Raw genomic sequence first — 26,645 nt, 5'->3', positions numbered from 1 at the left:
TCATGTCTGGGCAAGTATCATATACATCAATACACATACAGATTCTACTGCCTGTTGCTAGGATACCATTTTGCTCCATTAGCATTCTGTGTGCAAAGAAATGTCTTCTGTTTCTGAGAAATTATTTAAATAAATCTTGAGCCAAATGCCTTGCAAACGTTTTAAAGTATTAATAAGTTTTAATATCACATATATCATCTCTGTGGAAAACGTAACAATAAACATAATACATTTACCAAATATACTGTACATTTAGATGAATGCCAAACAATAGAATTACTGTAGAATTAGTGCAGAATTGGCAAACATTTTAGAGTCCACTTTTCTACTATTCCACCTTGCCAATCCTAAATTCAGAATTGCAAATGGTAAGAGAACCATATCCATGCAGATCCAATATAAATAACATTACCACTTCAAATACAAGAAATTAAGTCTCTATATCTCATTACGCAATGTATCCTTGTAACAAAATGACTGTCAAGGTAATACCACACAAGAAAAATGCAATATTGTACAATTATAGAAACTATCAGACATTCCCACTATAAAACATTTCTGTTTGTTTTTTTACAATAGGGTTAGAGTTTTCACTGCCAGTTACATGAGAGAGATATATATACATACATTAAGCTCCATAAAAGAGATATGCATTGTTTCTTTGAACTTAAATAGCTTATGATGTAAAATGAGATTTTGTTTTTTAAAGGTTTAACAATGTGTTGAAAGATATGAAGATAAATGCATAGCATCTGGAGAGAAAAGTCTTTATAATGTCCCGAAGCGCATACTGAGACTGATCTTACATTGTGATCCTAGATCAATTCTGGAAATAAAAACAGCCATCACCTTGTTATTTCTTCAATTGTCTTCTGAAAAAAAAAAAAGTTGTTCAATATCAGCTCCTTTATTCAAAGATTTCTGTACTTCATATTTTAGATTGACATTTTTTTCTTGTGATGGATCAAACCTGAGTCAGTGCTAGTTGCAATTCAGACATTTATCCTGAATTACACATGGCTTATTTTTACTGAAAGAGCACCCTGAACCATTTAACGGCCCTTTATTATCAAGCTGTAGACTGAAGATCTGGTATTTGTCTCTTTCTCTTCTCAGGGGCCGATATGGAAGGCAAGGAGTTTCTCTGAGTGCTGGTTATTGAGGGTGCGGAGGTCAGGTAGATGCAGCAGGAGTTTGGGGAACAGTGAGCTGTCCTCTGGTCTTCGGCGAGTGAGGAGAGACCGAAGGGAACCAATCAAATCCTCCTGAAGCTGCTCTACGGCTCCCACATCTGATATACCTGAATGATCTGACAGACAGAAAGAGAGAGAGAGATATAGAGATGAGTAACAGGGAAATTGTCTCAATGTGTACAAATGCTGTTGGAAAACTACGAAGTAAACACAATACAGTATAGCTCTGTTCCAAACTCTAATGAGCTACCTTGCTGTCTACTGTCTACACAGGCAGCTACCTTCTAAAGGCCCCTACATACTTCCTACAAAATTGAAGAACGAATGAGTAAAACTTTACAGTAAGGTTCCATTTGTTAACATTAGTAAATGCATTAGGTATCATGAACAAACAAATAACAATATATGTGTTACATCATGTATTAATCTTTGTTAATGTTAGTTAAAAAAATACAATTTTTCATTGTTCATTAAATAATGTTTACTAATACAAATTGTGATTTAAAAAATGTATTAGTATATGTTACATAAACTAAGATTAATAAATGCTTAAGTATTGTTCAATGTTAGTTAGTTCATGTTAATTAATGTTGTTAACTAATGTCAACAAATGGAACCTAATTGTAAAGTTTTACCAACGAATGGGTGTGACATAATTTAGAACAAAGGTGTTTTTGAGTTTGTTTCAGTGGTTCATAACAGCTTGCTGGGGCAAACTTTCAGGAAAGCTTCTTTACCGGCTGCTAAACACCTCACGTCATCAGATGGTGTGAACTGGAGCTCCACCTACTTTGATGATGACAGCTAATTCCCCTTTCAGTCAGTTAATATCAGTCATGAACACACTGTTGTGTAGAGTTATACATGATCTGTATGAAACGATTGTTTCATAGACAGATTTTTCAAGGCCATTTCATACAATTTTTTGTTTAAAGAATGAAATCTGCTCAAATACTCTTAAGTGCCCATTCACTCTTTAGTTTTACATGCTGCTTCACTCGTGTGTGGCAAACATATTGTAATCTGTGCATATTATAGCCACGCATAGCATGTTAGTGCATTAGCTCCATGAATTCAGAATGTAAACAAGACAAATTTCACATTATCTACTGCATATACATATTACTTTAAATCATGATTGAGTAGCTAAAACAACTTCTTTTACTGAATTTGAATTCTACTCAAAGAATGAGGTAACACGTTTTAATGTCATATTTGTTGACATTGTATATGTAGTCTTGAGCGTTCCCATATTTAGATGTATCTCTAAACGCCTCCCTCAGCGGCGTGTGGTGAATGTTTGCAAACAGTATGTCTCTGATCAGCTGTTTCTAACTTCTTGTTACCACTGAACAAAGAACGAAGAAGAACTTCTCTGTAAGTGTGCTGGGGCCTTAAGACAGCATTCTAACTGAAATTGAACTACATAATTGACTGATTTGAAAGAGACTCTTTGAATAAAAAAGCCATAAAGACTTTCAATATTTATTTGTACAGTAGACTGTGCAAAGTTTTTAATGAATTCTTTATGTACCTTCATCTTCATGTGTATTTTTAATTGATCCTGGCAGTTTTTCATTTTGTACTTTTTGTTCGTATAATGTGGTTATTCATTGAATAATAGTTCAACTCCAATAATTCTGAATCAAGCCCACCACACTAATAGTGTTCCTCACTTGAAGCACAAGACTTGACAAACACTCACTCACAGTTGGTTTCAATAGTCTGACATTAGCATGTTGCTAAGCTAATTTCTGAATTCTGAAGTACAAAAATACATAACACACATAAATTGGCTGAAACAATGCATTTTAATTTGTCAGAACCAGGCCGAGATTGAATCTGTGAGTGCATAATCTCCACAGAATTGTGCTATTGACATTCACAGAAGTTCTACACCCCATTTATTGATAATCAACATTTTCTTTGACTTTATACACCACCTTGGATGTCGCAGCACATTCTGGAATTGTTTTATCTGCAAAGGATACATGCGATGCTGCCTTTTTGTCCAAAACAAGGTTCATTTTAAGATAGTGTAATACTGCTGTCAAAAGTTTGGCATTGCTTTCGAGTCAGAAGAATGCTATGTTGTCAAAAAACATTTGCCTAGGTGGCAGCTCACAAGAGTTTGGAAGAGAGCTTATGCTTATACAGTAAATAGAGCATATAATGAAATGCAAGCCATGGCCATTCAATTCACACTTTAAATATTGCTTGCATGTAATTATTCCAACAAGAACTAATTAAAGTGTGTCAATATGTTGGAGGCCAAAGGTACCTGCAGAAACCAGCACCACAGCCATGAAAAGTGCCATCTCATCGGCCTCCATACCCATGTTCCCCAACTTCTCACTGAACTCAAACATGGCATCCAATAGACCACTCATGCCAAGAACTCGCAGAGATGCCAGCAGATATGTCTGACCATTCAAGAATGTTAATTTATGTTCCTTGGCATCAAACAGTGAGCAGAACCTCACCATCAGAACCTGCAATGAACCAAACAACGACTTAGAAAAATAACAGTAATATATTAAATTAACTGTTCAACATTTTGGTAATACGGCCCTGTAAACTGCATTACAATCATTCTCAATGCTGTTATTCATTGCAAAGCAAGTGTATAATTCGCTTTCAGACCTTTGAAAACAAGGCTGTGATGATATTAGCCTAGAACTTTGTAAGTATGTAAATAATGATCTGCAACATGTGTATGAACCTTTTAACTTGGCAGGTACCTTCTGTTTTTCAGTGATAAACAGATGTTATTATTAAACAGATAAACCTAGTTTAGAATACTTGACCTGAGAAAGTTAAGATTTCTCACCTGGAAGGTTCCTGCTTTCAGCAGCATGACCTGATCATGTTGACTCAGGCCTTGAAACCCTGGAATGCTCTTGGCAAACTCAACCACTTCTTTAACAGCTGGAGTGAAGCACTGGGAGAAAGCCTCCCAAACCTGCTGATTAGAGCAATTGGCTGGAGAAATGGGACACGCGTTGAGAGGACATGCCTGAAAACAAAGAGTCAGAAGGACTGAAAACCTAACCTGTAGTTCAGAACTTCTCAAAAGTCTTCTATCAATGAAGTTCAAAAATTGAATGTTTCTGTAGAATTCACTGTGAATTAATTGTGCTCGCTGAGCTTTTTTTTTTTGTTTTTTTTGCTGCCTTTATTTTTTGAACCCAATTCACTAAAGTAATTATGCAAATTAGGTAATTAAGCAAACAGGCACCAACATTTAGCACAGAATACATCTGGAAGGCCACAATTCCAAAGGGAATTGCCAATCTGCCAAAGGGAACTTCATGCATGTTTGTGTAAAAGAATGACAATAAGTACTCGTGGTGCAGCGCTACTCTAGTGCATTTAAATGCTTGGTTCATATGGATTATGGGTAGTTAGGAAATAAGATGCAAGTTTTTGTGCTATTTAGAGTATTCTCCAAATATAGTTTTGCTGTGCAATTTCCTGAATATCACCAATTGTAAAAACATCCTTTAACAAATCACATGCATTCAGAAACACATACCAGAACTTTCGTCCCAGGACTCAGTCTCCAAGGACAAGACGTCTGAATAGAATAATTGCTGTAATTAGATGGACAGCTTTGAGAAGGGGGGTTTCCCTGGCTTGGATTGAAGGATTGTGGGAAATTATATTGACCGTTATCCATAGCTTGGGTTATTGCTTTGTTGTCATGGTTGGCGACTGGGCATCTGGATTGGGCGAGACAGCCTTTTGTGGAATGAATGGGATGTTCTTGCTGTGAAACGCTGGACTGAGTGTGACACTCGGTGTAGCCAGACTCTGGGATTGGATTTTGATGAAAGGATGAAGGACTGTTGATGTTGTTTTTTTTGCTAATCTTCAATAACTTCTTCCCATTCACAAAGATATTGCGATAAGTTTGCGAGATAGCACTGATGGCCTCCTCTGATTGGCCATCTCCAGGGCTGGTAGGGGTGTCGGTGGGTGTATTAGAGTTAATGTCTATGGACGCTGATTCATTAAGACTGTTCATGTAACTCTGCATTTCGTCCAATAGTCGTTGTTTCTCACGCTTTGGAATACGCCCAAATCGCACAGCTAGAATAGACAGAGGAATGAACATTGAGTGACTAAATAACACATATGACTGAGTGAGCTCATGATAAGAAGATTGTCCCCATATTTATGGTACACAATCTGTACTATACCATTTAAACCTAATTTTCAGATAGCTGTATAAAACAAGATTCTAACATCTTCTGTTGAAAATGCGAGTGCTGCTTTCCTCTGCAATAGTTACTGCCATGATGCTAGGGTGCTATGTGTGGTTTCTAGGATGTTTCCATATGGTTGCTAGGGTTGTCTGATTGGCGCTAAGTGGCTATCTCTGGCCAAGCTCAAAAAATGCCCACCCCTAAGACTCTATGATATTCTGATCCCCAGAAATGGCTTAGGTCACTCCTTTAATATACTGTAGTTAATGGGATTTTTGTGTGTGTGAAGCAGGTAAGTGGGTCAGGTGAGCAAAGGTGATATCATTGAGGGAATGATTGATGTATAGAGTGTCACCAGGAGAAAGAGATATCCCCATTAGTTAAAGTGTTAAAAGGTTAAGGGTGAAAATAGCAGTGAGTTAAACTGTAACACATGGTAGGTGAATGGAACATGAAACGACAATAAACTGGAGCAATGCAGGGAGACTTTATCAAGCAAGGTTAAGTTAAAACCGATAATACAAACATTGAAATTGCGAGCAATTTTTTTAAATATCACTCATAATGACAGACAGACAGATAGACAGACAGACAGATAGATAGACAGATAGATAGATAGATAGATAGATAGATAGATAGATAGATAGATAGATAGATAGATAGATAGATAGATAGATAGATAGATAGAAAGACAGACAGATGCTACAATGCTACATTACCCTTAAAACAGGATTGTCACACCTTTAATCAATACATTTCCATGAGTTTTTCAGTTGTTCATGATTACTAGATTATAATAATAATAATATAAATAAAAAATTATTCACATTTAAAATATTTTAAAGCTGAAAATAACTAGAAAAAAACAATTATTTTCACTTTTTTTTATTTATTAATTTTCATAAATTTTTTCAGATCAGGAGATATCACAGTTTTAAAATTCTTCAATTCAATCTTAATCAATCAAATTAATTGGAAATCTAAAAGCGTAATTACAGTTTGATTACCAACAAAGGAGGAAAGCAGAAAACAAGGTCATGTGCATCGTGTGATGTTGAAAAATTATGGTGCATATAATTTTACTTTCCCGTTTTTTAGGTCACCTAAATATGTACACTAACCCTAGAAAAAAATATATTTTCAACCCAGTTTACAAAGCTCCCCAGAGACAACACTGTTCAGTGTGCTAGAGGACAATATGAGAAAATATTTTAGCCTTTGTTCATGCTCTGCATTAAATCAAAATAAATGTATTTCAGCTTGTGGCTTACATTGCCAAAGCACTTTATTAAATCCTGGCTTCCCTTGAATCTTAATTAATCCTACAATACAGCAAACAAAGACCTGGAAACACATTAAACTGTGGTGCAGGGGGTGATCAGGCACTTTGTGTCCTCAATTCCCCAAATTAACCTGATTTGTTGCAGTTTTTACAGTGAGTAATGACTTAAGGGAATTTGGCTAGCCCACATTAATAAATCAGGAACCTGACAGAACAGGGTGTGCAATCCACTTGCTTTAGGTGCAAGCAGAACAGAACAGATGGCTGGTGGTGTGATATACAGTAGAGAATATAAAGGAAAACAGAACAATTTGCAAATGCTGCTGTTGTAGTAAATGACAACTATAATTGCTTTATATGTGTATTTGTATGAGCTGTCAGTTGATTAAAATATTTGATCACAAATAATTGCATTATGTTTCAAAGTTTATCATGATTAATCACAGATTTTGGAAGTGCTGAAATTTGAATCCATATATACTTATTTTTCTGCCAAAATTCATTAAGTTCCTTCTAAGGAAATATATATATTTTTAACATTTTCCAATTGAAGAATTCCACAGTATAAAGACAGAAATTCACTAAAAAGTTACCAATTCAAATAACAAAAAAAATTTCCCAAAGTGTAAGTGGAGGGATGAATAATTGAAAGAACTAGTCTCCGTAGTTTGTGTATTCATTGCAATGGACATTAAACCTCTTAAACCAGGGGTGTCCACACTTTTTTGCATGATGATCTACTTTTAAATGACCAACTCATTAAGATCTACCAACTAAAAAAAACACAGTTTTGTTTAAAAAAAAAAAAAAGGCTTGTAGGGACTACTGCATTTATGCCTACATGGAATTCATCTTCTAATTAATTAAAAAAATATATAATAATGTTCAATGTTGATATCATTCAGTCTTAACACTAAACCCAAAACACCTACAGCACAATATAAACAATAGCCAAGGCATTTACCTTATTCTGATGATTTGCACTGAATTGAATCAGACAGTTTTGTATAATCCGGGCATTAGCTGTTGGTAGCTAGCCTCAAAAACTGCTAGCTTCGCAATTTCGCGCTCTGTTCTAAGAAGCAATTGGAAGGCGTGAACCTAGTTGTCATGGCAACTGAATAAACAAAAATCTGGCCTAGTCAAAATGTACTCGTCAAGTGCTAGTCAGCCAGAAACTAAATTATGGAAAAACATTATATTTATTTGTATTAATATATAACGAAGTACATTTAAATTTTGTGCGATCTACCAGCATTGCCTTTGCGATCGACTGGTAGATCGCGATCGACATATTGGGCACCCCTGTCTTAAACCCTCATCCTCCACAATATTAATTATGGCTAATCCACTTCGCTACAGCAATCGTGAAGCTGAATTTACATGTTTCAGGCAACATTGCTCTCCACATGAAAACGCTTACAGAGAACATCTTGTTTTGCGCTGCACTGTCCATGTAATGATGCTTCATCCGAATTGTCCGGTAAGACGAAAGTACAATTCAATGCCAACAAAATGCTGATGTTTTACTCCAGCAGGTCATGTGAATGCAGCTTGTCACAATTGGGTTGGTTTTGTTAAAAAAGAAAACACGGTTAAAGGAATAGTTCACCCAAAAATTATAATTCTCACATCATATTCTCACCCTTATGTTGTCTCATGGCTTTCTTTTATCCGCAGAAAACAAAGATATTTTAATGGAGATATGAAGTATGTTTGTCCACACAATGCAGGTGAAAGGTGACCAAATTTTTGAGCTCCAAAAAGGAGATAAAGTCAGCATAACTTTATATGACTCCTGTGGTTTAATCCATGTATTCTGAAGCTTGGTTTTCGAGGTGATCAGACCAAAATGTAACTCCTGTTTCATTATAAATCTTGCCATTGCAGACTCTAGGCACGATCATGATTTCAAGCTTGATTACACTTCAGAGCCCTTGACCAATGAGCAGAGCGCTCGATGGCACTAGGAAGATTAACAGCATGAAATCATGATCACCAAGGAGACAGCTCTAGTTTTAAATTAGATTTACATTTTGGTCTGTTCTCACACAAAACCGAATGGATCGGCGATTGGAGAAAGAAAGTTATACAAGTTTGAGATAACATAAGGGTGACTTTAAAGAGGTTCTTTCTCCAACACTTAATTGTTGACACAGAATCACTGTTTTGTGTGTGTGTGTGTGTGTGGGGGGTGAGTCAGTTTGATGAACCCTGACACTTCACAAAGTACTTAGATACTTAGAACTCACATGGAGCTGAATAAAATGTCAGAATCTAATGTAATGTTGGTAAATGCATTAATTGAAAAAGACACAGACAAATTAACACATTAAACATATAAAATCAACTGCATAGGTGAAGGTGTTAGTTTTGAAAGCTCTATTTTTACACTTCTACACTTCTCCCCATCCCAACTGAATAGCAGAGACAACTATAAATAAGCCATCAGTAAGTTGAGCACCCTGACAAGCCCAACATAGAAATATTGGCTCAACCAATAGTGTAAATTTGGGGTGGAACTTTCTGTTTCATGGATGAATGGCAGATGGTGAGAGCATTCAGGAAGCTTGTTTATAAGGATTGGAAAAATATTAATATTTTGATGCTAGTTGCGTATTTATGACACACTTCACCTAAAAAAAAGATTTTGTACATTTTCTTCAGAATATATATGCAATGCTTGTCTGTGCAAAACATGCCTCCATAATCCTAGGGTGTTGTAGGTGGTTGCAAGGCCGTCACTATGCAGTTTCTAATATATTTTAAACATTTTAACAGATTGCCATGCAGTTTTATTCTCTGTGGTTGCTACTGTAAGTGTTTTTTTATGAGCCTAACCCCTTTGTCTCTATTCTGGTCTTTAGATATGGTTTAGGTCCATCCTCTAATGTAAGTTTATGGGATTTGTTTTTTTGTTTCTTTCTTTTTTTGCCTGTTTTATCCATCAGGTGAAAATTGTCTAATCACTTAGAAACTTAATACCACTTCTCTTCAACAAACTGCACAATTTGAGGACTCAAATCACATCAAATTAATGTCTTTGGTGCTGAGTAATGTGCCAAAGTTTAATACTTAGGGTCAGGGATTTGTTAAAATCCCTAAAACTAAGTATGAGCAATAGTAATAGAGATGCTTGCCATACAAATACTAATGCCATCATACCCGGACTAATAATTTTGTTGGTTGCATACTGTAACATTATAAGTAAAGCTCATACCATCTCTGGACATGCCGACAGAGAGACAATTCTTAAAGCGACAGTGCTGACATCGATTGCGGTTCATCCTCGTGATCAGACAGTTTTCATTCTTCACGCACATCTTATAATGGATGTTCTGCTGGATACTGCGACGAAAGAAACCCTGAGGATAAGACAAGATCAAAGTGAATGTGTGTGTTACTGTACTGTAGGTGCATGTGTGAGTAAAACAGTCATAACTAAAAATTATCATATTTAATCATTGAAGAACTGAACTGTCAGACAGATTAGTTACCTATTTTTAGAATATTTCATTGATAAGCTGTGTGCATTTGAGAAGTCAACATGAAATCCTTTTGAGAAGTTTACACATCCTGCAGTGTGACATTTCATACTGTGAACTTTATATATCTAAAACTACTTTAACAGCATTTTGCTAATTATTTTAGAATAATTACATATACAACTTTTATAACCTCATTTTAATGTAGAGACAAGTAAAAGACATGACAAGGTTCTTACCTTGCATCCCTCGCATGCATGGACACCATAGTGAAATCCTGATGCAATATCCCCACATACTTTGCAGAGCAAAACCATGCCTCCTGTTTCTAGAAAACAATTGACAACAGTAAGGTTCGGTCACTTTCAGAAGTTGAGAGGGAGAGTTTGTCAGTCAGGGATGAATCAAAGAAGCAGACAATAATAGTAAAGTATGTCTCATTATCATAAAATAAATAAACATAATAAAAAATATAATACTCAATAGTAAAGGTACCTGTGAATCCACTAGGTCTCCTGCCAACCAGCGGGTGAGTGTATGAGTTCTGCCCTGATAATGTTACGGTTGGGGTAACAGGGTTGACAGCAGAAACTCTGCTCACTTCTGGAAATTGAAAAACCAGTTTATTGACCCCTGCTGAATTGGCATTTCTTCCAGCTGGATGCTTTTTGAGAGTGCTGAGCTCAGTGAAGGAGAACTCTTCCGGGGATGAAGGCGGAGAGGATGGAGACTGAGTCTGGTACCCACTGGAGGGGCTTCCTGGACTGGGGCTCGCACTTCCTGTTGACCCTGCATAGAGGATAACTCTTCCACCTGTGTGTGTGAAGAGGAAAATAAAGAAAATACGTCATTTATTTGCTTATTTATCAAATTTAAGGTTTGCACAGATTCTGAACCTGCTGATTTCCTCAGAAATGCAATGCCAGCACACATCCCCTGCCGCTTGAATGTTAATTTATTTAATGGAGTGTCTATTTACACTATGTGCAAATAGACAATCTTGTAAGCAGAGGCTATATAAACTAACTCTTCCCACCACTGTTCAGACCAAACTCAAGACAGCCATGACAGATTCTTTTGGGGTCAACTGCTGATCAAATTAAGGTGGGCATATTTGAATTAACCATGGTTTTACTGTAGTGATATTGTAGTAACCATGTGTTTTGGTGGAAACTATATAGTTCTGATGTACTAACCATGGTGTTACTACAGTGACATGTTAATAGTAGTTAATAGAAACCATGTTTAATGTTGTGGTTACTATGATTTTACAAGAAAAATACCATGTTGATACTATAATTACTATAGTACAATTATGTACATTTTTGAAGGGGGTTTAGGAATTTTGGTTAGGGGTTGGTGTAGGGTGTCTGTGGGACTCCAAATAAACACAGTAAAATTCTGCAGTGATGCCCTTACACTGTATGTTAATATTTAAACAGGGATGAATGAGTATCTGCAAATAGCATTTAACACTATTTGCACTTTATGCAATGAAGATGCTTTTTGTTGTTTTTTACACTTAGTGCAAATAGGCCTTGCCTTTATTTAATATTTTGGCTTATTTCATCACATTTTTCAACGCATTTGTAAATCAGGTTGATACTTCTTAATTTTTCCTAATCTTATGAGAACTGATTATAAGCAAACTTTCAACTTGATAACATGCAAAATAACTTGAATAATTTGAAAAATGTTACATTACTTCTGTATGGGTGATGCAACAGAGAGATGAATCTTCAGTAATGTCTGTTAAATGGGTTTTAATTAATCAGGAGGAGCTAATTTGACAAATTTGAGGTGAAAAATAATAGGTTAATTTCAATATTTATTTTATTATTTTCATAAATCATTGAGGTCTTTGGAAGTACCAAAGACCCAATGGTTAGAATTTATGGATCAACCCTTGCCCCACACCCCCATATTTTTGCTTTTTAAATGTTGTATTTAGTATAATTTGTGTTCCAATTTGGTTCTGTCAACTTCAATGACAAAAGCTTATAAATAAAATTATAATAATACATAAGTCATTAGAGTAAATGAACACATAATCCAACAATTAATACAAAACAGTTACATTATAAAAAAGAGGAACAGTGCAAATAAAAGTGTCCCTAAACAAATCATTATATCATTTATATTTATCTCCAATTTCTCTGAGTATGGAGTTTGGGTCATAACAGGATACTATTGCTCCATAATGCATTCCCATTTTACTTTTAAACTAAGTTCTCTCAGTGATGTAGTAGTAATAATATTAATAATAATAATAATAAAAACATGCGACTCGGTTCGAATAAATCGTAGAAAAGAACCATTCAAAAACACGGTGCAGCCGTGCTGAGCAAACCATCCACGCTCCACTGGCAGCGCGGCGCACCCGGGAACACACAACAGTACTGCCAGCCACATGGCCGCCAACTCACATGCACTCCTGACATAGTGACGCCTCGACAACAGAGGCATTTCCAGCATTGAAGGACATCCGGGGCTTAGCCCAGACAATTTTATTTTCATACTAGCAACCACTTCTCTGTAGTCCAAAGCTGGTGAGAGGGTATTCTTTGAGTTTTGCTCTGGCTGGGCCTGTTTTTACAGTTCCTAAATCTTCCACTTTAGTACTATCCTCGACTAACTCATCCTCTCTCCTCCTCGAATCATCTGTGATGCAAAAGAACAGATACAGCACTTATTGCAAATCAGCTTCACACAACTAATTCATCAAGTGCACATATTTCAAATTGTAGACCAATACCATTGAAGAAAATGTATTGGGAAGAGCAGATCAGTGGGACTGCCCTAAGATCTATCATGATTCTTGAATTGTTATGTACATTACCATAAAGTCATCACAAAAGAGTTTTTTTTTTTATATAAATAATTTATATTTTTTGACATAAATAGTCAAAATGATGTATAAGATCCTAAGTTAAAGAAATACATGAATGACTTTAGTCTAAGTTCATTGACACACCATGGCATCGAACTGTATATAATTCTCAATGTTCATCTTTAAAATACTTTAATTAGGATCATTAGGAGCATTGGGATAAACAATGTTTCACTTTTAACTTTAAAGTAAAGTGACTGATTAATTGTTACCCGTTTCCATGCCTGATTCTGGCACAGCTGCTCCTCAGTCTGTAGCTCATCTTTGCTACCCTCTACAAAACCATTTAATCAAATCAAAGTGTATATTTACTACAAACTAATATCACAAAACAAGTCACACATACATTTTATGCTAATGCTCATTGGTTATAATTAGAGAAAACAACACATGATAAAAAAGAAAAGTACGCTACGAACGGGACTCGAACTGATGTCTCCGTCGTGAGAGGTTGATCCGCAAACAAGGAGCTAACAAGTTACGTCTGTCATTTGTACACCTTTTGAGGTCAGAAGAGTGAGGTTTACACACTACCTGCTGGCTCTCGTTACAAGTGCAGTGTGATAAAACTAGTGTTCCTGGCTACCCACTGACTTCTTTCGGAAAAATCCCCGTAGCCTCATTTGCTTCATTTTTGCTGTCTTTCCTGCTAACTGCTGTTAACTCGCCAAAAAGTAACGTTAGTTGATGTCAACTCCTCCCCTACCTGTTGCATATTCAACAGAGAGGAAGAAACGGAGTAGCCCATAGGTTACCGACAGCAAAGAAACTTATTCTATAGGCTAGATTATTTTTAAGACCTATGTCTATTTTACAGGCTGTATGCAGTATGTGCAAAGCCAAAGCACAATGAAATAAGGCAACTTATGATTTCGGGGGTTTACATAGGCTATTGTCCGGTTTCATATTTGTCAGTCAACATTTCAAAATACATTCGGGGCTACACTCAAAACATTCGGGGCTGAAGCCCCGGCAAAATCGGCTGACGCCGCGTCTGCTCGACAACACAAGACTCTTTCCACAGTCCTGTGTCGAGAACAGCCACAGTGCATGAGAGAGAGAGGGAGAAAAAAAATTGTAACACGCTGCCAGCCCGCTGCTCACGTTTAAAGATTGCTTAAAAGAGTAACGGAGGCCAAATTTATCCCCCCTTTATATACTTGAGTAACCGGAAACTCCAGTGTATGCATGAACTGTCACGTTTTCGCAACATATGGGCTTGTTTTGTTTTCATCTCTCTCACTCTCTCTATCTCTTTTGTAAATGGTGAGTCATGAGGTTTAGTATCTCTGGAACTTTAAAATGTTGCAGAACTAAACCAGGCTCATTTTGTTTACCTGTTTACATAATCTTACATGGTTATCAAATGTGAAGGTCAAGGATGTAACCATATATTTAAGACAAAAAAAATACTATTTGTCAGTACTATTCTTTATATTCAGCAGGATATGTCTGTCACAAACCCCGCTCCTCTGCCCCATCCCCGCTTCGTCGCACACACACTCACTCCCTCGACCTCACTCACTCCCTCGCTCCGCCCCCTCGAGCTTTTCACGCTCTTTTTGCTCGCTCGAGCCCTCACGCCCACTTTTGCTCCTACTCGCTCACATGCTCGTTGGTTATCTCCCTTCCTCGAGTTTCTCACGCGCTTCCAATCCTCTTGCACATTAGTTTCACCTGCACTCGTCTCATCACCTGTTCATTGTTTACACCTGCACTCGTCACTATATATATCACCACCCTTTCGCAGCACGGGGGTTGGTTATTGTATTTAGATTCCCGTGTCTTTGCTCCCCGCTAGTCTCGTCTAGTTTTGACCCCCCTGTGATTCGTTACCCCTTAGCTTGCCAGCTCTCTTGTTCCCCTAGCTCCCCTGTTTAGTCCTTCCCGCTACTCACTTTGATTCCCCGGCTTTTGACCCTACGCTTCCCTCGACGACGATTCTCCCTCTGGATTTGCCCTTTGTACTTTTGCCTGCTTTGCTTTTATTTAATAAAGCAGTTTTTTCCCGACATTGTGACTGTCTCAACTTGTGTTCGCTACAAAATAACCAACCTCACTGTTGACAGTCCCAATGCCTCGCGCTAAGGATTCGCGCAGCTCACTAGAGCGGAGAAGCACGTCACATTCGGCGCGAGGAGCTACAGTGTGGAGAGATGACCACGCGCTCACGGCCCAGGGGCAGCAGGTATGCGCTATTTCTGATTTGTTTCACCCTATTTCACCTGTGTCTGCCCCTGAGCCCGTTTATGCCTCCAGTGCATTTCTGAGCGCCGTGCACTCTCCACCCCCGGAGAGGTTTTATGGCTCTTCGGACGCTGACCAAGGGTTTTTATGCGAGGCAGCGGTTGTGTAACTCATAACCCCGCCCTCGACATTATGGAGCCAGCGGCCCGACTCGTGGGGTTGCGTCAGGGGAGTCAACCCTTGGAGGTTTATGTTGTGGATTTTTGTGCCCTGGCCAACCAGGTGAATTTTAATGAGGTGGCTCTGAAAACCATTTTTCAACATGGACTGAATGAGCCAGCCTCATCATTCATGCCTGGTGGTCGCTGCTCCCTTAACCTGGCTCAGTTTATTGACCTCGCCCTACTGTACGCTGGTTCCTCGTTTACTGTAGGGGAGGCAGACACTGAACCAGCGTTCCCTACCATGGCCCCCGTCTTGAAGCCTACCACGCCCCCATCTTGAAGCCTGACACGGCCCCCGTCTTGAAGCCAGACACGGCCCCAGTCCCAAGGCCTGTCACGGCCCCAGCCTCGAAGCCTGGCACGGCCAGCGAGTCAACGCCCATGCCTGCCACGGCCAACGAGCCAGCGCCCATGGCCCACGAGCCAGCGCCCATGCCCGCCATGGCCAACGAGCTAGCGCCCATGCCCGCCACGGCCAACGAGCCAGCGCCCATGTCCGCCACGGTCAGTGAGCCAGCGCCTGTAGCCTCGACCGCCCCAGAGCCAGCGCCTGTAGCCTCGACCGTCCCCATGGCCATGTCCCCTGTTGGCCAAAGACATAAGAGAAGGAAGAGGGCCCCTTCTCCCCAGTCTCGTCTTGTGCTCAAGACCGCAGAGGTTCCCTCAGAGTCTTCCAAGTCTCTGCCGGGTTCTGCTCCGCCCCCAGAGTCTTCCACGGCTCTGCCAGGTTCTGCTCCGCCCCAGAGTCTTCCACGGCTCTGCCGGGTTCTGCTCCGCCCCCAGAGTCTTCCACGGCTCTGCCGGGCTCTGCTCTGCCCCCAGAGTCTTCCACGGCTCTGCCAGCCTCTGCTCGCCCCTCAGAGCCCTCGCGGCCTCCGCCTCTCGAGTCTCCCAAGGCTCCTCCTCCCAAGCCTCCCAGGGCTCCTCTCAAGCCTCCCAGGGCTCTTCCTCTTGAGCCTCCCAGAGCGCCGCCTCTCAGGGCTTCTCCCCTCGAGTCTTTCATGGCTCCACCCCTTAAGCCTCCCAGGGCTTCTCCTCACGAGTCTTTCATGGCTCCACCCCTCAAGCCTCTCACGGCTTCGCCTCACGAGTCTTTCATGGCTCCACCCCTCAAGACTCTCACGGCTTTGCCTCTCGAGTCTCTCAAGGCTCCTCCCCCTTCTTCCAAGCCTCTCAGGGCTTCTCCTCTAGAGTCTTTCATGGCTCCATCCCTCAAGCCTCTCACGGCTTCGCCTCTCGAGTCTTTCAGGGCTCCTCCTCCCCTCGAGCCTCTCAGGGCTCCACCCCTCGAGTCTTTCATGGCTCCACCCCTCAAGCCTCTCACGGCTTCGCCTCTCGAGTCTCTCAGGGCTCCTCCCCCTCTCAAGCCTCTTAGGGCTTCCCCTCTCGAGTCTTTCAGGGCTCCTCCTCCCCTCAAGCCTCCCAGGGCTTCTCCTCACGAGTCTTTCATGGCTCCACCCCTCAAGCCTCTCACGGCTTTGCCTCTCGAGTCTCTCAGGGCTTCCCCTCTCGAGTCTTTCAGGGCTCCTCCTCCCCTCGAGCCTCTCAGGGCTCCGTCCCCCGAGTCTTTCATGGCTCCACCCCTCAAGCCTCTCACGGCTTCGCCTCTCGAGTCTCTCAGGGCTCCTCCCCCTCTCAAGCCTCTCAGGGTTCCACCCCCTTCCAAGCCTCTCAGGGCTTCGTCTCTCGAGTCTTTCATGGCTCCCCCCTCGAGCCTCTCAAGCCTTCCAGGGCCCCACCTCTAGAGCCTCTCGAGTCTTCCATGAGCTTTTTTCCCAAGCCTCTCATGGCTCTACTCCCAGAGACTCCAGAGCTTCCTACGGCTCCGCCTCTCGAGCCTCCTACGGCTCCGCCTCTCGAGCCTCCTACGGCTCGGCCTCCCGAGCCTCCTATGGCTCCGCCTCCCGGGCCTCCTACGGCTCCCCCTCCAGAGCCTCCCACGGCTCCACCTCCCGATCCTCTCACGGCTCTGCTCCCAAAGACTCCAGAGCTTTCTACGGCTCCGCCTCTCGGGCCTCCTATGGCTCCCCCTCCAGAGCCTCCCACGGCTCCACCTCCCGAGCCTCTCACGGCTCTGATCCCAAAGACTCCAGAGCTTTCTAGAGCTCCGCCCCTCGAGCCTGCTACGGCTCTACCCCCTAAGACTACAGAGCCTGCCAGGTCGTCGCCTCGGGGACCTCCCACGGCGCCACCTCCCTTGGCTCCACCTCCAGAGCCTTCCAGGCCTACCTCGCTAGAGCCTCCCACGGCGCCACCGTTATCGGCTCTACCTCCTGAGCCTTCCAGGCCTTCGCCCCTAAAGCCTCCTTCGGCTCCACCTCCAGAGCCTTCCAGGCCTACCTCGCTGGAGCTGCCCACGGCGCCACCGTCATTGGCTCCGCCTCCTGAGCCTTCCAGGCCATCGCCCCTAAAGCCTCCTTCGGCTCCACCTCCAGAGCCTTCCAGGCCTCCGCCTCTAGAGCCTCCTGCGGCACCACCTCCCTCTGCCCTGTCTCTTGGGCTCCCCATGGCGCCGCCTCCTCAGCCTCTCAGTACCCCGCCTGCCGAGTCTCTCACGGCTCCGTCTTCCAAGGCTCCGTCTCCCAAGTCCTCCACGGCTCCGCCTTTCACGGCTCTTCCCTGGCCCCCTGACCCTGTCCGGTGGCCCCCTGACACTCTCCCTGTCCTGTGGCCTCTTCCCTGGCCTCCTAACCCTGTTCCTGTCCGGTGGTCACCTTCCAGACCCCCGGACCCAGTCCCTGTCCTCCAGTCGCCTTCCAGACCCCCTGACCCAGTCTCTGCCCTATGGCTGCCCCCTAGATCTCCCGACCACCCGCCTGTCCACTATGTTCCCCCTGACCTTACCTTGAACTTCCCATGGACTGTCTCACTTCCCTTTGTCTGTCCCCCGATCATCCTGCACCGCCTCCCGCGGCCGTCAGGAGCCTTCCTATTCAGAGGGGGGAGTACTGTCATGAACCCCGCTCCTCTGCCCCATCCCCGCTTCGTCGCACACACACTCACTCCCTCGACCTCACTCACTCCCTCGCTCCACCCCCTCGAGCTTTTCACGCTCTTTTTGCTCGCTCGAGCCCTCACGCCCACTTTTGCTCCTACTCGCTCACATGCTCGTTGGTTATCTCCCTTCCTCGAGTTTCTCACGTGCTTCCAATCCTCCTGCACATTAGTTTCACCTGCACTCGTCACATCACCTGTTCATTGTTTACACCTGCACTCGTCACTATATATATCACCACCCTTTCGCAGCATGGGGGTTGGTTATTGTATTTAGATTCCCGTGTCTTTGCCCCCCGCTAGTCTCGTCTAGTTTTGACCCCCCTGTGATTCGTTACCCCTTAGCTTGCCAGCTCTCTTGTTCCCCTAGCTCCCCTGTTTAGTCCTTCCCGCTACTCACTTTGATTCCCCGGCTTTTGACCCTACGCTGAAACGTCATTTCAGTTATTGTAGGAATTTGTCCTTCTGTCAAAACTGCTGTGAGGGAAAACCAACTGTTTGCTTCCCACCCACAGAAATGAGTCCTCCAGCTATACTAAACGCTGACAAGTGCTTACAAGAAAACTGTATAAAAAAATGTTCTTACATACTGAATAATTCATTAATTTGTTTAAATGGACATTAATCATAGCAGTGTCACAGACAGTTTTTGTGACAAACACATTTGTTGCACTGTGTGGTATGGTGCTGTTGTTCTGTATTTTATATTGTTGTAATATTCTTGTTCTTCATAGTGTAAAACTATTTTGCTTTACTTGACAAATTAAAGCTGATCCCAATGTATTTACTCTCAAAATTGTTGTCCATAATATTTGTTGCCACATTATTATTTGAGTACACATGTACAAAAGTACATTTTCAAGACTTTGATGTGCACAAAATGTCCTCTAAATGTATGCATTGTAAGAATGAGAGAGAAGCCCACTCATCTTTCCCAACTATATTTCATTATAAGCTTTCAGGGGCATTAATACTAGCTGTTCAGTCAACAGTTTTGTTCAGTGGTTGTTAATAGGTTTATCAGAGAGTTTGACAAATCTTTTTTTTTTTTTTTAAAGGCAGTGATCCAAGGACACAATAGGTAAAGGACATTTAAAAAAACATTTATATGTGCTTTCGATTCAGATAAAATACTCAGTAGGAAGGCTTTTACTTCTTGCCTCCTTGTTTCTCAAGGTTTGTACAGAGAGCTGAATAACCTCAGAGATGCTGCCTTTCAAAAGTAGGTCAATAAACAGAATATCTTCTTGAAGACACTTCCCACGTGCAGTACAATATGTGAATATAGACGTCATGCTATAAATGAACAAATATCTTGTTGTTATCATTCACTTTTCATGTGATTCATTTAATAATTTGTAACAGTAATAGTCAGCCCTTTAGTTAATAATAACGAGTGCATTAAGTATCAGAATTGATGACCATAATGAGCATTTAAGGTCGATTTATACTTCTGTGTCAAACCTATGCTGTAGCCTGACGTGCACCTCTTCAAATATGTAACTGCACATCACGTCAACAGCTGTGATTGGTCCACTTTAACCAGAAACCGCCCCTAGTATAATATCAAGGATGTGTGAGGTAGTGTCACATTTGGCATCATATCACATTATATTTGGACTCGTATGGAGCCAGAAATATGCCAAAATCGATAATGAATGTCATTCTATTTCAATGATGAATACAATTATGAAACAGTAAAAAGGCTTATACATTTTACATTGTTATTATTAACAATAATCAACATTACCCAAAATCGAACCTTTTTATGCTGCTTGTTTAAACTTATTTTGCAGCTTTGACAAGAACACGTGAAATGTTCCGTTTAAAATGATTCTGACAGTTAAATAAAAAATAAATGGCATAATGACTAAACATCAATAGGTATGTGCACGTGTGAGAATGACAGTCATACTGTGTTTGTAATGTTTTTTGGAGTTCGGAGTGTAAATTAGCCATTAAATGCCTTACAATAAGCCTACAATTTGCATGAAATTAATCGTATAATTTCATCATTCGTGATGTTCATGTCTTGAGCTCAAAACGCACTTACAAACACCAACAAGTTTTTGAAATAACATCCGACTTGGATCTGATGTGGATTCCGATCACAGAATGAAGCAGAATTACATTAATTATTGAGTTATATGTGATGCTTTCTCTTACGCATACTAATCACTTTCATACTAAATATACTTTATACTAAAACAAATACCAGAGACCGCTTAGACAAATGTCTCATGTGCTGAGAATGTGCTAACGTGCTAACCATAAAAATATAAATCAGAAAAGTTTAAGAACCACTTCATGGTCAGAATGGCGACCTTTTGAATCACGCTCGTGCCAGAGAATTATTGCACCTCGACCTGCAATTGGCCAAAATGCTCAGTTCGACTTTTCCGAGACCCTCTACTCTTCCCTGTGGAACACGGAATCTTGATCTCTAATTCAAACCTATTTAAAATACAACGTAATATTCAATTTGGCAAAAACACACTTATAATTAAAATTCAAACGTCTATAATTCAGATTTACACAATTCAAATTAAAATTGTTTTGGCATATTTCTGGCTCCATAGACTCAGTGACCATTAAAGAAATTGTCTGAATCGGGAGCATCTGCTGTTTTTGTTTTTTTTTGTTTTTGTTTTTTAATTCTTTCATGAAGTTACAATTGAAACAGGACAAAATATATCGGTTTACAGCTATACACTCTAAAAGCTTTTTCTCCGGGCCTTTACTTGATATTAATTTGATATGTGAGTGAAATAATCATGTGTATTCTACTGGCGAATTTTGTGTTATTCAGGCGAAATTAATTTGATGATTACGTTTTCATTGCGGAACGTCAAAAGTATGCCAAAATATTTATGTATTAGGATAAGCAACTCAAATGCAGGCATACAGTAATTTCCTAATTTATTGTTGATGCTAATTTTTGATGCAACAGTAAATTAATAAATATCCTACTTCTGAATCCAGAAATAGCTATGCTTGCATTTATTTAGTTTATTTATTAACATAGTTAGCATTTGGCTGTGTATTCACAGAACGACGCAGAATGCAAACAACGCGTTGGCCACAACACGGAGCCTACGCCCATAGTTTCGACGCAAGAAGTATAAATCAGCCTTTAGTGTGTGCATTTGGGGCAATAGATTTATATGTACATTTGACTTAAATATTTACTCTTAAACTTACATTTATTTTAGACTATTTGGATCAATCACGTGATCTAAATCCAATTTTTAAAAGCACGATCTATTACGGTGTTAAAATAAATGCTTGTAATGTGTGTTTGGCAGATCATGGAGCAGAGTAGAAACATCTGAGCTATAATCAAAGCCTCTTTGACGCAGTAACCAGCCTACTTATGAAAACATGCGGGTCGCCGGAACAAAAACACACGCGAGGGTGGGGGTGTTCCTTTGGAAATTATGCGTGGCACGTACATTTCGGTTTTGATCCGCGTGACAGTGAAAGTCTGTTGGTATAAAAACATGCGGTGACGACATCACGCCTGAATGACATGTAGGTGACGAACTGAGCTCTTTCTAAGAAATCACTGGCACCACATAATCAAAAACAATTTCAGCTATAATTACTTCAATGGTTAAATATTATCCTCGAGTGATAAGCAAAATAGCACATTGATTATGTCACGGACTGCCTCAAACAAATGTATTATAACTTCTAGAGAGAAAATGCATCCCCCACCAATAATAATAAAAATAAATAAATAAAAAAAAGTCATGAAAGTAGCCTATAGAATGTATCATTACCATAGCACTAACAGATGTAAGTTCATTTTACAATAAGCCATCTGTCTAGTATTTTAAAATCACATTAAACTACGTTGGATATTCTCAATTGATCAATAATGGACAAACAATTAGATAACACAGCAGGCTATTTAACCCAAACAATTTGTGCCTTTTCAGATAAAGTAGGCCATAAAGTGATGTTTATAAACATAACTGGGATTTACTGCATTATACAAATGTAATGCTCTACAAAGATATTATTGTGTTTGCATTCATGAAATTATTGTTTTCCTCTCACAAGTTCAAAGAAGTTACTGACATGCAAAATCATGCACGTGTGTCCGTGAATGAAAAACGCACAGGTGCACGAGCGTGACTTGGTCAATGAATAGCAGTATTAATAGCAGAAATAGCAGTACAAGTAACCCGGACAGAAGGGAAATACCGGATGCCAGCCAAGTTAAAATTATAGTAAATTAATAACAATTACAACAAATGTTAATAAAAATTGCATTTATTTACGCTACTTTAATTTGTATATCAAGTAAGCGTGTGAAAAAGGCAATTGAGCATTACGATGAAATGTATTGTAATTATATCTTCACAGAAAAGTGAAAACGAAAAACCAAGGAATTTAAATGAATGACAAAGTTGGCTCATATAAAACACATAACTATATACATAACTATAAACATGCCGAATGAAACATATATTGCATCGGTGCAAGTATTTGCCTTTTTAACATATTTAATCGACATTGATTTATATTCATGTTGGACTCACCTGGACTTTTGTCCATCGTTTCTGTCCCTGAGGTTGCTGAAGAAAATGCAGATAAGCAGTCTATAACTCTCTCTGTTTTAATTTCCTTCCATACAGGTGAGAACTTCATAAAGTCATGAAACCTCTTGAAAAAGTGGTAAAATATGCCTTTGCACAATGCACGAATGTGTCGCACACCTAAAAAGTTCAGTCTAGATCAGGTGGATAGTCACAAGTCAGATGTCCTTCAGGTATAAGCAGGGCAATGTGTTGTCCTCAGTGTCCTTAAAGGCTGTATCGTGTAAACGCTTTCCTTCAATAAAAAGCCCAAGAATTCAATGTCAATGCTATTGTGTTGGCATCATCCTCCAGGACGTAACTGCATGCACAAGCATCACACTCACACACACACACACACACACACACACACACACACACACACACACACACACACACACACACACACACACACACACACAAAACTAGTTTTCAGCTGTCTTGGAAATGTGACTCAGCTTTTCCTCCCTTTCTGTCCTTTAAATTGTTTTGTTATTGTATACAAATGTCTATAATTCCATCTCACACACCCGCTTTCTTTCCAAGTCACGCTGCACCTCCTCTTTCCTGCTCTCTGTTCGCAGTGGCAGATGACTGTGTGTGGACTCGTTTGACATTGGAATGCCTGCTGCATGCGCAAGCTGCATGTGAGTTCTGCCCTACTGACACACATTTTATGCAAATTAGCTCTTCTCTTATCAGAGGGGGAGGAGAGCTGCAGGGGAAGCACATGGAGTGAAGGAGGAGCGCATCGTGACTGCAGTTTATTTCCCTTCAGCACTTTATATTCTCTAAAATCCTCCTCTCTGCAGTACACAGCGATAGGGTTGGAGCCATAGAGGGCCTGCTCAAATTCACCCCACATCAAACAGCCTGAACAAAGGGAATATATGTTCTGGAAAGCTTCATGGGTGTCTCGCTTTTTTTTGCCTGCATTAATTTAGATACCAATATTTTTTGATTCAAGAGAACATGACCATCATAAGGTTATAGAACAATAATGGCTGATGTGTATATCATCTACTATAACTGCACACATTTTACAGTCTACAGCATTCAATCAGCATCCATCTTAATATAATTATCTTTTGCAAAGGTGATGATTACTAGTATCAAATTACGAGGAAGTACTGCTTCATTATTGCCCATATAAAAATCGAAGTAAATGTGCATTACTTGATATACAATAGGCTACTGTGCATGTCATTGGCACCCCTAATGAAAGCATCATAAAAAATATAGCAGGGGTCTTCAGCCATTTTCAGGTCAAGGACCCCTTGGTATGTAGAGAGACGGAGCAGAGACCTCCATTGCATATTGTTTGACAATTGAATTTAGCATTTTATGCCTATAAAAACATGTAAGGTACCATATTATTGTATGTACATATTTTATTATGTTTACATTGCAAAGCCATTAAAATAATAATTAAATTAAGTATAGCAGAGGTCTGCAACCTTTTTGATATGAAGTGCTATTTTTAATTTTCCGTATTAATCAATGTGCCACACACCCCTTCCAAAAAACAAACAAACAGATACACAGACAAACAAACAGACAGACAGATCCTGGCCATTCAGAATAAATACAACTTTGATAAGGTTACTGATAGGCCTATACCTGGAGTCTTAATCTCATGTTAGTGATTGATTTTATACATACGTTTCAAAATGACTTAATTACAATAGGAGTAAAACTTTGTAATGATGAAAAGAAATGACTGTATACACCTTTAATTATGTTGATTTGACTATCACCATCAGTGTAGCCTTTGGCAGCTTGTTCATTTCAGTGGTAAGTATATTTTTAGACAAATATTACATATACAGTACATGTGTGACGTAGGCAGGCAGAGGTTGTGGATCTATGTGCAGCTTTATTAACAAAACAGGGGAAAACTCAGGACAAAAGGGAAAAAACCAAGGAAACCTAGTACAGAGCATAACACATGCAAGAACTAACAAGGAAACAAGGAAACTAAAAGGGCTTATATACAAAAAGGAACAAACAAGGGAATAAGGAACACCTGGGGAAATAATCAGTGAAGGAGAACTAATCAGGGGAAAACCAATCATAAAAAGAAACTACAAAGGACTACAAAAACCCAACAGGAAACAGGAACTAAACTTCAAAATAACAGCACAAAAACAAAAGACAACAGAGAACATGACAACATGTATATATTAAGTAATATATACATGTACCAAGTTGTTACATTCATGCAATAATAGAAATATGTTTAAAGTGCACAATGTAATAATAAAAAAAATAGATTCAAAGTGCACTCAGGACTCCTTTTTCACTATTTCACAGCACACAGCAACACTTGACACTTAGCCATGATACAGGTCATCTGATGTTATTAAATAGATCTGACTGCCTTCTGTTGTGTGGTGATGCTGCTAGGGAGTGTTGATGTGATGGAAGTACCTGCTGTTGTGGTACTGCTGATGGCACTGCTGGATGCGTGAAGATCCTTTTCATCATGAGCAGAGCAGGAGGTAGTAAATCATTATATAAATTCAGATATCAGTAAATAATTATATACATTCAGATATCAGATCAATTTAGCTTGAAATTTCTCATTTAGCATGTTCATTTTTGTAACATTGTATAGGTTCAAAAGATGACAATGCCATCTCACAACCACTCTTTTCATGAAAAATAAATGATCTAATCCGTAGAAGTTGCTTATCTTAACTCGACAGAAACTAGCTGTGATGTAATAACTCTCTTCAATATGTGCCCCTCTCTTTCTGTACATATGTAACACACACCATGAGAGTCGCATCATTTAGAGGAAAACTGAATGACAATCCAATCTTTATGAAAGGAATGTTAAGTAAACATGAGAATCCATAAAACTGTCTTTAAATGCACACATATTTGGACTAGAACTTCTAATGGACACTGTTTACTGAAGCCTTGCAATGACAAAAATACGAGAGCTTACTCGCTTTAAAGGTGGAGTAAGTAATTTTAATCCTTAATTAAATTTTGTCAAATTCCACGTATATCTCTTCACGGTCCGATAGCTGTCCATTCTGTGTGTGCCAGATGTGTACTCTTTATATAACTTAAGGCATTGCTCTTACTGTAAAATGTATATCATAAAACAGTGGTGAAATATAAAATCTTGAGATTACACCTTTCTAATGATGTATATAGTTAGTTGTGATTAAATAAGAATTGGATGTAGAATAAGTAAGGAATAATTGACTGTCCTGTTGAACTATTGAAAAATAATGCACACCGGAGGTGATAATGTGGTCACGATGCACAGCTCAGTTGCACCACGGGTGTGCATTATTTTTCAATAATTCAACAGGACAGAGTCAATTATTCCACTTATACCATGGTTACCACACCTTAAGACATCGTTCAGGGTTTTAACTCAAGACATTTTCTGGTTTTCGTCCCTAAAACACTTGTGAGTGGAACTACTTTCCACCACGGCTTTAGTGTCTTGCTCTGATACATTCCGAGCCTTCGATGCTGGTTTGAAAACATCACTTTAGAACTAGCAATGGAGGATAGCGATGCTAGCGCTGCTTTACCTGAGCTTTTACTGGAGTAAAAACGTGTGCGCTGACATGATG

The 26,645-nt window shown here is 40.0% G+C and overlaps 1 protein-coding gene across 1 annotated transcript; it reads right to left on the bottom strand.

Moving 5' to 3' along the window:
* Positions 1-204: 204 nt before the first annotated feature.
* On the bottom strand, positions 205-23,560 carry nr1d4b (nuclear receptor subfamily 1, group D, member 4b). Its single transcript, XM_052111000.1, has 8 exons — positions 23,011-23,560; positions 10,664-10,981; positions 10,408-10,496; positions 9,904-10,048; positions 4,729-5,285; positions 4,024-4,209; positions 3,475-3,685; positions 205-1,309 (listed from the first exon to the last, which is right to left on the bottom strand). Exons 1-8 carry the CDS (start codon positions 23,117-23,119, stop codon positions 1,113-1,115), a joined length of 1,812 nt encoding a protein of 603 aa, XP_051966960.1. The 5' UTR covers positions 23,120-23,560; the 3' UTR covers positions 205-1,112.
* Positions 23,561-26,645: the final 3,085 nt, after the last annotated feature.

The sequence above is a fragment of the Xyrauchen texanus genome, chromosome 39 (genome assembly GCF_025860055.1).
Source record: "Xyrauchen texanus isolate HMW12.3.18 chromosome 39, RBS_HiC_50CHRs, whole genome shotgun sequence".
Taxonomy (NCBI): domain Eukaryota; kingdom Metazoa; phylum Chordata; class Actinopteri; order Cypriniformes; family Catostomidae; genus Xyrauchen; species Xyrauchen texanus.
This window is presented reverse-complemented; position numbering and strand designations above follow the sequence as displayed.